A 12,281-nucleotide genomic window follows, 5' to 3' on the forward strand; every position below is an offset into this window, starting at 1 on the left:
TAGATTAGATATACAGTATAGATAGCTAGATAGATAGCTAGCTTGCTAGATTAGATATACAGTATAGCAAGATAGCTATCTTGCTAGATTAGATATACAGTATAGATAGCTAGATAGATAGCTAGCTTGCTAGATTAGATATACAGTATAGATAGCTACATAGCTAGATAGCTAGATAGATAGTACAATAAAATAACAAAATAAATGCAAGTAATATGTACTCCAAAGGGGGAAAATCCAGTTTCAAGTCATGTTTCGGGCTAACCAAACTGAAGAAAGCAAGCTAGCTCAATTAGCTATACTGTACAGTATAGCTAGATTAGATATATAGCTAGATAAATAATACAATAAAATAACTAAATAAATGCATGTAATATGTAATTGAATCAGTTTTAGGTTTTGGGCATTTTCGGATTGAGCAACTATTATTATTATTATTATTATTATTATTATTATTATTGTTATTATTTTCATTCACGGTTCAGTACTGAACTTCCAAAGGCTAGAATAAGATTTTATGAGTGTGATAAGGGCAACACATGATAGTGAAAAGGGGCAAAGGTCAACTTTTTTTTGTGCATGGAACGCCTCCCAACTTCAAGATGATGAAAGCTTTTGTGGGAGCTGCAAGCCTGTATTTCTTTTCAACAGCAGAGAGCAGCATGGAGCTAATATTCCCAAAGCCAGCAGATGGACGACATTGTCCTTCCACCAGGCAACCTCAGTGGCCCCCTCTGTGACATTGCATCAAGCACCATATTGATTTCAATCAGCTTTATAGGCACGTTTAAATATTTCATTACAAAATGGAATGAATCATAAATGCTATTTGGATAACAGTAAAAAGTACGGCATTGAAATGATGTTTTTATTTAATTCATTTTGAGTATTAACAATAATCGGAATTGTGTGAAATCAACGGCTCATTGCAGAAGCACACGGTTGCAAAATACACTCGCGCTGTCGTCATAAAGATGCAAACGGATCATGAAATATTTAATTGCAAAGGCAGGAGGTGATGGAGAGGCCTTTTCTTTGCCTGAAAATCATCTGCTGAGAAGACTCACGTTGCACAAAGGGGGGAAATTGCGCATGTGCGCCTTCAAAAAATGGATGAAATAGACGTAAATACAAATAAATAGTCATCTTTTTTCAGTGCCACTAAGCTTGAATAGAACAGGCTAGCGGCATGCTAGATTAGAGCATGATTAGCAAAAAAAAAAAGGCAACAAATAGCATTAATTTTAATCAATATGTATTGTACCCCCATTTCAAGCTCATATAACTCCACACCCATATAACTTAGGAATTAGCTATTTTTTTCCGATGAAAGAAGAGCGTCTTTATGTAGTCCTTAAAGTCAATACTGTTCATTGGTTTTATTCGCTATCTAGCTGGCTGGCTGGCTATATAGCCAGCTATCTATTAGCTATATGGCTATCTAGCTGGCTGGCTATCTACTAGCTATATGGCTATATAGCTATCTAGCTAGCTATCTGGCAGGCTGGCTAGCTATCTAGCTGGCTGGTTATCTTGCTAGCTATCTGTTAGCGATCTATTAGCTAGCTAGCTCACTTTCTATCTACAGTAATTGGCTTATTTCCGGATTGAGTGAACGCTGGCGCGTATGGTTGCCGCTGCTCACCCACAGAAAAACCTAACCTGTGACTGTAAAGTGACCTTGAGAGTTTTGAATGCCGCTTATAAATTAAATGTATTATTATTATTATTATTATTATTCAATATAACACAACACAATGCTCATGTTAGTGTTTTTATTCATGTATTTTATTATTATTATTATTATTTTTTTACCCAGACAGATGAGCGTTTGCCATTTTACAACCATGAAAGACATGCGACCCCCCCCCCCCCCATCCTCGTCGACCCACAACCCCCTACTCCTCTTACCATTCCGCCACTGGCAGGTTACCATGGAGACTGGCTCCATATTTCAACCTCCACCTCCTCCCCCGAAAGTCCTTCCTCACTTCCTGAGTGTCTTTGGCTCACTGCTTCCATCCAAATCCTTTAACCCCGCCCCCCTGCCTCGTTTTTCCATCGGCATGTCATTTCCTCCGCCCTTTGACCCCCGACCCACCATCAGTCCTCCCCCCCAGCACTCTCACGGTCATACAATATATCGCAGAGGCCGACACAGAACAGTGACATCACCGGCACGTCTAACAGGCTATCCCAAAGACAACGAACAAAGACATTTTTTTTTTGTCTAAATCACATTCACCCCGCCTTTACCGTCAGCGCCATCATGTAAATATTGTCCTCTTTTTATGTTATAGAATAAATTAATATCAGACATTTAAAAAAAAAAAACATATTACCAATGTACATTTTAACCAATAGTTTGACTGAACCTTAATTAATATTCACCCTGATATTTAAAATGTCATTTACGGATATGCAAAATCCTTTCACGTTGCAACTACGGGATGATCTTAACAAATATTCAATATTTTCATATGAATTATTATCATAATTCTGATCACGTGAGGAGATAATGTGGTTGGAATCTAATCTGTTTTCAAAATGGGAGCATGCTGAGCAAAATTAAACTGCCCGAAAGGAGGAATAAAATGTAGGCCTTGGATAATCCCATTTATGTATTTATTAATGTATTAATTTATTGATGTATACATGTATTAATTTATTACATTATTCATGCATAAATTTATTGATTTCTTGATTTTTTAATTTCTTCATTTATGAAATTGTGAAGTTATGTATTTATTTATTTATGTATTAATTTAGTACTTTATTTATGCATTTATTTATGTATTTATTTATTGATTTGCCGATGCATTTATTAATGCATTTATGCATTTATTAGTGCATTTTCTATGTATTTATTTACATACATATTTAGTTATATTTTTATTTATGTATTTAGTTATATATGTATTTGTTTATTTATATATTATTTATTTATGTATTCATTCATAGATTCATTTATGTATTCATTTATTTGGTTGTTTGTGTATTTATTAATTTATGTATTTATTAATGTATTAATGTATGTATATATTGATTTGTTGATGCATTTATGAATGTAATTATTAATGCATTCATTAGTGCATTTATCTAAATATTTATTTACATACATATTTAGATTTTTATTTGTGTATTTATTTGTTTGTTTATCTATTTTTATTTTTATTTATGTATTCATTTGTGTATTCATTCATTTGGTTGTTTATGTATTTATTTATTAATGTATTTATTTGTTGATTTGCGAATCAACAGCCCCCTCTGCAGTTTGCAATTAAGTTCACGTGGCTCGTACGTCTGCATTATATAGATCACGACTCGATATGAATAAATATATCAAATTTCTTTGAAAATCCATTTTAAGGCATATGTCGCGTTTAAATGACACGTGGCGACGTCGCCAACTTACCCGTGACACAGCGTGTTTATATTTTTGCACTGTGAGAGGAAAAAAAAAAGAACACACAGATATGACTTGGAATGCATCAGGATTATTCGTTTGACCCTTTAAAGTATGTACACAGGATAGAAGCCACTTTGGTGACACACAAGCATACTGTAACTGTACATACACACCCCCGCACAGACATTTACGACTCGATTCTCTCTCCCGTTCGACCAACTTTTACCTTGTTTCATTTCATGAGCTCATTCAGGTCCTTCGGACACCAGCAAACCCTTTTTTGTTTGTTTGTTGTGTTGCTCAAAGGGTGTTGTTGTATGTCCCAGCGCTGTATTTTGCAGCAACGCTTTAGCGTTTCACTGCGCCGACGCCAGCGTGGCAGTGATACAAGACGAAAGGGAAACGTTGGAAGAGGAAGAAGTCAGAGACTTTTGGTTTTTACACCTGCAAAAAAAAATAAGAATAAAATAAAGATGTGTTTTTTTTTTTTTTTTTTTTAAAAATCAGCATGTCAGATAAATGACTGAAAATCCGAATCGCAGGTTAAGTAGACTATAAATGAACAATGAGATTACAGGCTACTGAGAGAGTGATGAGGGTGTCTAATCCGGACTAATTCCATTACGATGCGATACGGAAACCCGTCGGCACTTGCGGAAAAGGGCTGATGAGTAAAAATGGAGATTTCCATTAAGGGCTAATGCATTGTGGGAGTTTAAGTGCTACATCTGTTGAGCAAAAAATGACACATTAAAAAAAAATATTAAATAATTAATTATTAATAATTAATTATTATTTTTTTTTTTACCTTAGATCTTGCCAGATATTTTTTTGCATACATTTAAAATTGACAAAAGTATATATTTTAACAAAACAGAATCATGTCAAATGTAATGCACAAAACTCAATTTAAATGAAAAATAACTACAAATAAATAATCATAAATAAATATGTAGACACATACATAAATAAATAAATAGATAAATATAGCATATATAAGTGAACAAACAAGCAAACAAATAAAAACATGCACAAATGAATACATACATAAATAAATAAATATATAAATAAACGCATTAATAAAAATATACATTAAATTGATAAATAAATAAACAAACACACAAAAATACACAAATAAATAAATATGTAAAATTGATGAATAAATAAACATACAAAAATACACAAATAAATAAATAGACTAATAAATAAATAAAAACACACTAATGAATAAATCAATACACAAACAAACAAATACACAAAAATAGACAAATAAATAAATATACTAATAAATCAATACACAAACCAACAATAAACAAATACACAAAAATAGACAAATAAATAAATATAGTAATAAATAAATAACAAACCAATAAATAAACACACAAGTAAATACATATACTAATAAATAAATAAATAAATAAATACATACATAAATAAGAAACACACGAATGAATGAATAAATAAATAAATACACTCACAAATAAATAAATAAAATACACAAAAATACACCAAAAAAACAAACATGCACATAAATACATAGAAAAATAAACACACAAATAAGTCAATAAATCAATAAATACCACCACCCACATATTTCATAGCCAATATTTGTTTGGACTATTTGACTTACCAGGATGGAGATTTGTGAACGCCTCTATCGTTGGTGGGAAAGTTGTCCACAGAGAATCTCCGGTTCAGCTCTGCATCCTTCAAGCGACCCAATGAGGCGGAGTTTGAAGGGTTCATGTCCAGCTCCAGAAACATGATGTTCTCAGCCTGAACGCACACACACTTGCATCATCATCACGACCATGCTATGTCATTCGCTAGCCCACATGGCTTACCCTGAATCTGTTTTTAGCACCCATGGTGATGGCAACCCTGGCATATTGGCTGATTGGTCTTTTGTAGCCGACTGCAGATGTTGGCCTTTTCTTCATCTGCAGGGGTTTGCTGAACAGAAAAAGAAGTAGGGGGGTGGAAATCAATGGTATCGCACATTCACGCGCCGCCCAATCAATCGATCCATTTCTAACACTGACCTCTCAGCGGGAACCAGAGGCTGGAATTTCCATTGATCCTCTTCGGGGTCAAAAGTCATTCTACTCATGATCTTATTCTTCTCCTCTGGAGGGATGAAGTTCTCGATGATGAGGTACCTGAGCAAGAAAGCGTTTGCGGTTTTAACACGTAGCGTAGCGGATTTAGCTCAGAACTCGTTCCCTCACTTGAACTTGAGCTCTCTGGTGAGCTCGTTCTGCGTTTGCTCCAGTTCCTGACGACTCCTCACGTGCTCGTCGTTGACATCTTGGATCTCGGCTTTGATGCATTGGAGCTTGGCGTACAACTAGGGGGAGAAAAGCGCAAATGAAATGACTCAGTGGATGGCGTTAGTTCTTGAACCGGGTACCTTTTTGAGTTTCTTGGTTTTCGCTTCCACTTCCTGTTGCAGAGAGGTAAAAGTCTCCCTGAGCTCCAATGTCTCATCATCTTGCACCATCATCTGCTGCTGCATTTCCCTCTCGTTGCACGACTGGGAAAAAAATGAATGGAAATGACAACCTGCGACCGATCGGCATACCCGCCGTAAAAACATACCTGCTCTGCAATTTCCTGTCTTTTCATTTCTAGCATTTTCTGCTGCTCATTGGTGTGATCGATGATGTTCTTCCCGCCGACCAGCAGTTTGCTCTCCATTGCCTGGAAGAAAGAAACAAGAGCTCGCAGTCAAACACTTCATACAAAGCACCATTAAAGGGCAACCAACCCCATTTTTTGTTTCCTAACTGAGGGCAGAAAAACGTTTGATAGCATCTAAAATACCAAAAACACGCAGTATGATATTTTTAGTCAAATGCAAAACACCAATAAAAACACCAAAAAAAAATGAACCCAGAAGTGGCCATTTTCAGAAGGTCCCGCCCCCTTGGCCCGTTTTCACAGGCTGATTAATTCCTTACAAGGAGCTTTGTCGCCCTCTTCTGCCTCTTTTTGGTGCAACACGAAGTTTTCAGACCAAACAAAGTACCGCAAAATGCATTGTGTGTCGCTTTCTCTGTCAGGGGCGTTCCTTCGGTGACGTCACGTGGGGCTCGTCACCAACTCAAAAATAAGACTTCCTGAATATTCAGCGCGAGTCTTAAAACGTAAAATATAGCTATATGCCGTGGAATCATTGTACAATGCGCTCAGTAGAAGTCATTTGAAGTGATTTTACAAATTATGGACACAACTTGTCTGGGGGTGTCGGTTGTCCTTTAAATATACATCCGGGGGGAAGAAAAGTTTGAAAAGAGCCCCTAAAGATGAGGAGGCCACATTTTTTTTTGTCAAAAGGGAAACAATGATGTGTGTGTTAAATTGTAAGCAGCCGAACATTCCGTGAACCGTAAACATAATTACATGCGACAGTAGTACAGTGGAGAGAGAGCGTCTTTGTTTATAGTTGGCCAGAGGGCGCTTTTTGTCTGCGCTTGTGTCCATTTCTGCTAGGACAATAATAATTATAATAATACATTTCATTCATAAGCGCCTTTCAAAACTCTCAAGGTCAATTTACAGTCACAAGATACATTTTTATGGGTGAGCAGCAGCAGCAGCTAAATGCACGGAAGTAACTCAAATGACCTACCTACCTAATGTACCTACCTAGCCAACTAGCTAACTACCTAGCCAGCTATCTATTAGCTAGCCAGCTAACTATTAGCTACCCAGATAACTATTAGCTAGCCAGCTATCTATCTACAGTATTTGAGTTACATCCAGGTTGAGTGAACACTGGCGCATGTGGCTGCCGCTGCTCACCCACATAAAAAAAATATCCTGTGACTGTAAAATGACCTTTAGAGTTTTGAAAGGTGCTTATAAATGAAATGTATGACTATTACATCGACTGGCAGTGAATGAGTTGATTTCACAAAGCCATCGTTTTGATAATAGTCGACGTTGTTTTGCTCAAACTAGCTCTTACGACACGACACAAGGGAATATTTCTTCCCCGATTTCCCGTTAGCTCCGCAACACTCCCAACGTCGTTTCACTGTACAGACGCGCACTCCATCAATATTTCAGTGAGTTCTTCACCGCTGAAAGACACGCAGCGGGGACGGGATGTTTGTCTTCATCAGCTTACAAATACACGCAAGCCGGGACCAACTCGCATGTTTTTTTCCCTTCAACCGTGAAACAGGAAGATGGAAAAAAAAGTATAGCAGGAAGTAGTCAATCTACCCCCGAGAAGAATACACGTATTGTGTACACGTGCACCCAAGTCGAGGTCCGTTGATGCTGAAAATACATCCTGTTTTGTCACGGGGCACACCCTCACGCGACATGACGTAAGGCGGTGTGAGTCACCATCGAAAAAGATGTCTGCCAAAGTCCACCCTGTGATGGCCCTCAGCCATCACGGCAAAGAAACCGAAGAATGGCGAAGAGACAAAGGACGACAATCTGATTTTGACCTACAAAAGTGACTCCAAGATGAGTCCCCCGGGGGGCTATTTCAGGGGAGGTTTCACGTTCTCATAACATATCTTGGATCAAAAGATACAATAGATACTTCGCGAGCTAGCTCGAAAGATACGATAGATGCTTCACTAGCTAGCTAGCTCGAAAGATACGGTAGATACTTCGCTATCTAGCTAGCTCGAAAGATACGATAGATACTTCGCTAGCTAGCTCGAAAGATATGAGATACTTCGCTAGCTAGCTAGCTCGAACGATACGATACTTTGCAAGCTAGCTAGCTCGAAAGATGCAATAGGTACTTCACTAGCTAGCTCGAAATATATGATAGATACTTCGCTAGTAAGCTAGCTTGAAACATACCATCGATACTTTGCTATCTAGCTCGAAAGATACGATAGATACTTTGCTAACTAGCTCGAAAGATATGATAGATACTTCGCTAGCTAGCTCGAAAGATTTGATAGATACTTCGCTAGCTAGCTCGAAAGATTTGATAGATACTTCGCTATCTAGCTCGAAAGATATGATAGATACTTCGCTAGCTAGCTCGAAAGATATGATAGATACTTCGCTAGCTAGCTCGAAAGATATGATAGATACTTTGCTAGCTAGCTAGCGCGAAAGATACTTCGCTAGCTAGCGCGAAAGATACGATAGATACTATCTAGTCTATCTAGTACTATCTAGTTATCTAGCAAGATAGCTAGATAGACAGATAGCTAGCTAGATGAATTAACACGTACATAAATAAAGAACTACACAAACAAATAAATAAATAAATACTGTAAATACAAGCTGATGTGGGGCAAGAGAAGAAGATTCATGAACTAGAAGCGACTTGACAAACGCGACTCAGAGAGCTAGCGCAACGACTAAAGCTTTGAATTTGGAGGCCGGGAAATACTTGACGTCAATCATCTCCTTCTCTAATGATAGATACTTCGCTAGCTAGCTAGCTCGAAAGATACGATAGATACATTGCTAGCTCGCTATCTAAAATTCTCTTGAATTTTGCTGATTCGCCGCTCAGCAGCCCCGCAGTCAGCGTAAAACGTGAGAATTTGCAAAAACACGTGTCTAGTTTGCTGTCAAAGGTTGGGATCCTCACCTTGTACTTGGCGGTCAGTTGCTCGGTGGCTTCCTGCTCCTTGCGAAGATCCCCCATCATCCTCTCTTTCTCGCCGAGAAGTCTGGTCTTCTCATCGGCCAGGAGCGATCGATCTCCTCTGATGGCCTCCTTCTCCATCTCCAGACGCTGCTCTTCTCGTTTCACATAGTCCTCGGGGTCCTTCTCCGCTTCCTCCTCTTCGTCCTCGTACTCGCCGTCTTCATCCCCGTCGTGATCCGAGGCCCGATCGTCCGACCGCTCCTTCTTCTGCTTGTTCCTCCACTTCCTGTGGTTGAGCTGAGCCCTGAGCCGAGCGATCTCCTGCTGAAATTCGCGGAGGAGGGCGTCTTTGGGGTCCTCGTTGACCCGAGGTCGGTTCTGGATGTTCTTAGCTCGGTTGGCGTAGCGAAGCGTGGTGAGGGTTTCGTCGTAGTGTTGGGGGGCGGGACCTAAGGTGGCCACCATGACGGTTTTGGCATTACCGCCCAAGGAGTCCTGCAAAAGGCGGGTCAGCTTTGAGTCCCGGTAGGGCACGTGGCCACTGCGCCCGTCGGCGAGTGCGGAGATCACGTTCCCCAGAGCGGACAGTGAAAGGTTGATCTTCGCCGCTTCCTTCAGGCGCTCGCCCCGGACGCCCGTCTTGGCCTGACGCTCGCTGCCGGCCAGATCCACCAGGTTTAGTCGTCCCACCCGGATGTGCTTCCTCCCATCCGGACCGGGTTGTCCGCACTCCACGGTGATCAGAAACAAGGCGTGGGACCTGGAGGAATACTCATTCATGTGGGTGGCCGCAACCGCCCTGGCTTGGTTTCCAACGTTCATCACCTCCTCGATCTCCTTGATGCTCTTACAGACGCAAGAAGTGAGGTCCGGGACGTAGACCCCCGTTTCCGGACTCTCTCGAAGCTCCAGTCCCCGGGCGCTGGCGTGGCCCGGATCTAGAAGATCTCGGATCTCCTCACGATAGATCTCGAGGTAGGACGCCCGGACCAGGTATTGTTTATCGGACTGCGAGCGTGAGATGTGCGTAAAGATGTGGTCAAAGGCGTTGGGGATCACCCCCCGTTTCTCCGCGTCCAACCACATCCCCTGCATGGTGTACGTCTTCCCGGTTCCGGTCTGTCCGTAAGCGAATATGGTTCCGTTGAAACCGGCTAGCACAGAATCGATCAGGGGCCGAACGCTCTCGTCGTACAGATCTCGTTGTTTGGAATCGGCATCGTAAACGGCGTCGAATGTAAACGTTTTTTGCGGTTCGCTGTGCGACGCTCGGGGATTCCTGAGGATCACCTGGCCCAGTCGCAGATCCATTTGTACGATCTCCCCAGAAGGACCGTTGGACTCTTCTTTTCGGTTCAGAGGTCGACATCGAACGACCACCTTAACTGACTCACTGCTCTTATTCTTTGACATGGTTCGGCGTCTTGCGAGCGAGCACACAATGACGATAAATGTAATTACATATAAATATTTTTTTTAATCTTTCTGGCTAATAGCTTTGAGTCACTGTTTCTTTTCTTGTGACAAATAAAAAAATAGCGTTGTCATTTCTTCAATGAAAACAGCCTTGGATTTAATGGCGCAAATGAAGACAGGCCATCCTAATGCCTCGATTGCCCTGACTGTCTGTTAAATTAGCATAAATGGTATCAGCTCTCACTGAGTGGCTCGACGCTCCATTCCCGTTGCGTGTCCACGCATGTAGGCTGAAAAAAAATCCTCCAGAAACCGAGACAAAAAGGCGGATATTTTGCTCATATCTTCTGTTTGCACGCCCAGTGGATCCGCATCTTCCTTCCCTCCGCTCAATGATGCTGCGTGAGGCGTACGGTTGCGCGTCTCCGAGAGACGGATCCTCCTATTTAGCACAAACGCACACACGCACGCATTGACACACGCACACGCTTGCAGTCACAGCTCGAGCTCCACGCCCCACATCACTGCGGAGTAGAGCAAAGTATTTTGGGTAATGTAGTTCATCACGCAGCGGTTGTTTTGATACATTTTCTCCGAACTAAGCACATAAAGTACGAAATTACAGTAAAAAATTAAAGAATTTATTAAGAAAAATAAAGCTTTTTACATTTCTGAGTAAAAAAATACATATTTTGAAGCCTTGCAGTTGATATGTAAGTAAAAAAAATGTCAAATCTACTCAAAATTAGTCTAGAACAACTGGTTCCTTTAAAATGTATTTATTTTTAATTCGTCACAGATTAAATTAATAATTACTACCATTACTTAACTAGGTTGTGATTATCAATCCAGTCAAATTGTGTCCTCTTGTGGAGAAAAGTGGAATAAACTCACCAGTTCGTCAACAATCCAGCCCAACAGTGCCTCCTGTGGACAAATAGAAGAACTGATTTTCCTCCAGTTACTCTACAGTGCCGTCCTGTGGTCAAATAGTGCAATAGACTTACTGGGTTTCAGCATCAGAATCATCTTTATTGCCAAGTATGTAGAACACGCTGCACTAGTATCATCAACAAAAAATTGCAAAGAGGCACTATACAGTCTATTAGCTCTCTAAGCTACTTATTATTATTAGCTATCTAAGAAGAACAGGAAGAAGAAAGCACATTGCCTGAGGAAGAATATATTTTCACTATCCCATCTGTTAGCTATCTAGCTATCTATTAGCTAGCTAGCTTTCTATCTATTTGAGTTACTTCTGGGTTGAGTGAACGCTGGCGCGTGTGGCTGCCGCTGCTCACCCACAGAAACACGTATCCCGTGACTGTAAAGTGACCTTGAGAGTTTTGAAATGCGCTTATAAAGGACATGTATTATTAGTAGTAGTAGTAGTAGTAGTAGTAGTAGTAGTAGTAGTAGCATTCCCAGTTACTCATCAGTGCCCTCCTGTGGACAAACAGTGGAACAGACTCACCTTGAATTCCTCAATGTCATGAAAGGAGGCTAAAAACCCAAGTTTTTTTTATTTCTCCACGTATATAATGCACATGTGAGATTCGCAGATTTTATTATATTGAAATATAAATGTAAAATTAAAATTCACTCTTTATAACTCGCTGATCTTAAAGATCAGCAGCTGTGAAACTATCAATACTTGTTTCTCAAAGTCATCCAATACGATCCCCCGGGGGGACTTTGTAGAAAACTGAAGAATGCAGTTTGATACGAACAATTTGTGCGAGCAAGAAAAGAGAAGTTGTGCAATCAGAGTGCGGATAAACAAATAGAATAGATGCGAGTTTGGATTTTAGTCAGCCCGTTGCAACTTGTTTTATTTAATTAGATGCATTTCGCCGGATGAAAAGCAAGAGAACTGTA

General features: G+C 40.0%; 1 protein-coding gene across 1 annotated transcript; it reads right to left on the bottom strand.

Annotated features, from left to right (window-relative positions):
• Positions 1-2,983: 2,983 nt before the first annotated feature.
• kif3ca (kinesin family member 3Ca) lies at positions 2,984-10,905 on the bottom strand. Its single transcript, XM_089022767.1, has 8 exons — positions 8,988-10,905; positions 6,008-6,109; positions 5,820-5,942; positions 5,638-5,756; positions 5,452-5,568; positions 5,254-5,362; positions 5,040-5,185; positions 2,984-3,853 (listed from the first exon to the last, which is right to left on the bottom strand). The coding sequence occupies exons 1-8, from the start codon at positions 10,398-10,400 to the stop codon at positions 3,766-3,768; spliced, it is 2,217 nt and encodes a 738-aa protein (XP_088878893.1). The 5' UTR covers positions 10,401-10,905; the 3' UTR covers positions 2,984-3,765.
• Positions 10,906-12,281: the final 1,376 nt, after the last annotated feature.

The sequence above is a fragment of the Hippocampus bargibanti genome, linkage group LG19, assembly GCF_051943395.1.
Source record: "Hippocampus bargibanti isolate YZ-2025 linkage group LG19, ASM5194339v1, whole genome shotgun sequence".
NCBI classification, from domain to species: Eukaryota; Metazoa; Chordata; class Actinopteri; order Syngnathiformes; family Syngnathidae; genus Hippocampus; species Hippocampus bargibanti.

Excerpts from the sequence above, each read along its gene's own strand:
- kif3ca (XM_089022767.1), bottom strand. The coding sequence starts at position 10,400 with ATGTCAAAGAATAAGAGCAGTGAGTCAGTTAAGGTGGTCGTTCGATGT. Across the intron at positions 5,943-6,007 it reads GACAGGAAATTGCAGAGCAG|TCGTGCAACGAGAGGGAAAT; the intron begins GTATGTTTTTAC and ends TTTTTTTCCCAG. Across the intron at positions 5,363-5,451 it reads CCTCTGGTTCCCGCTGAGAG|CAAACCCCTGCAGATGAAGA; the intron begins GTCAGTGTTAGA and ends TTTTCTGTTCAG.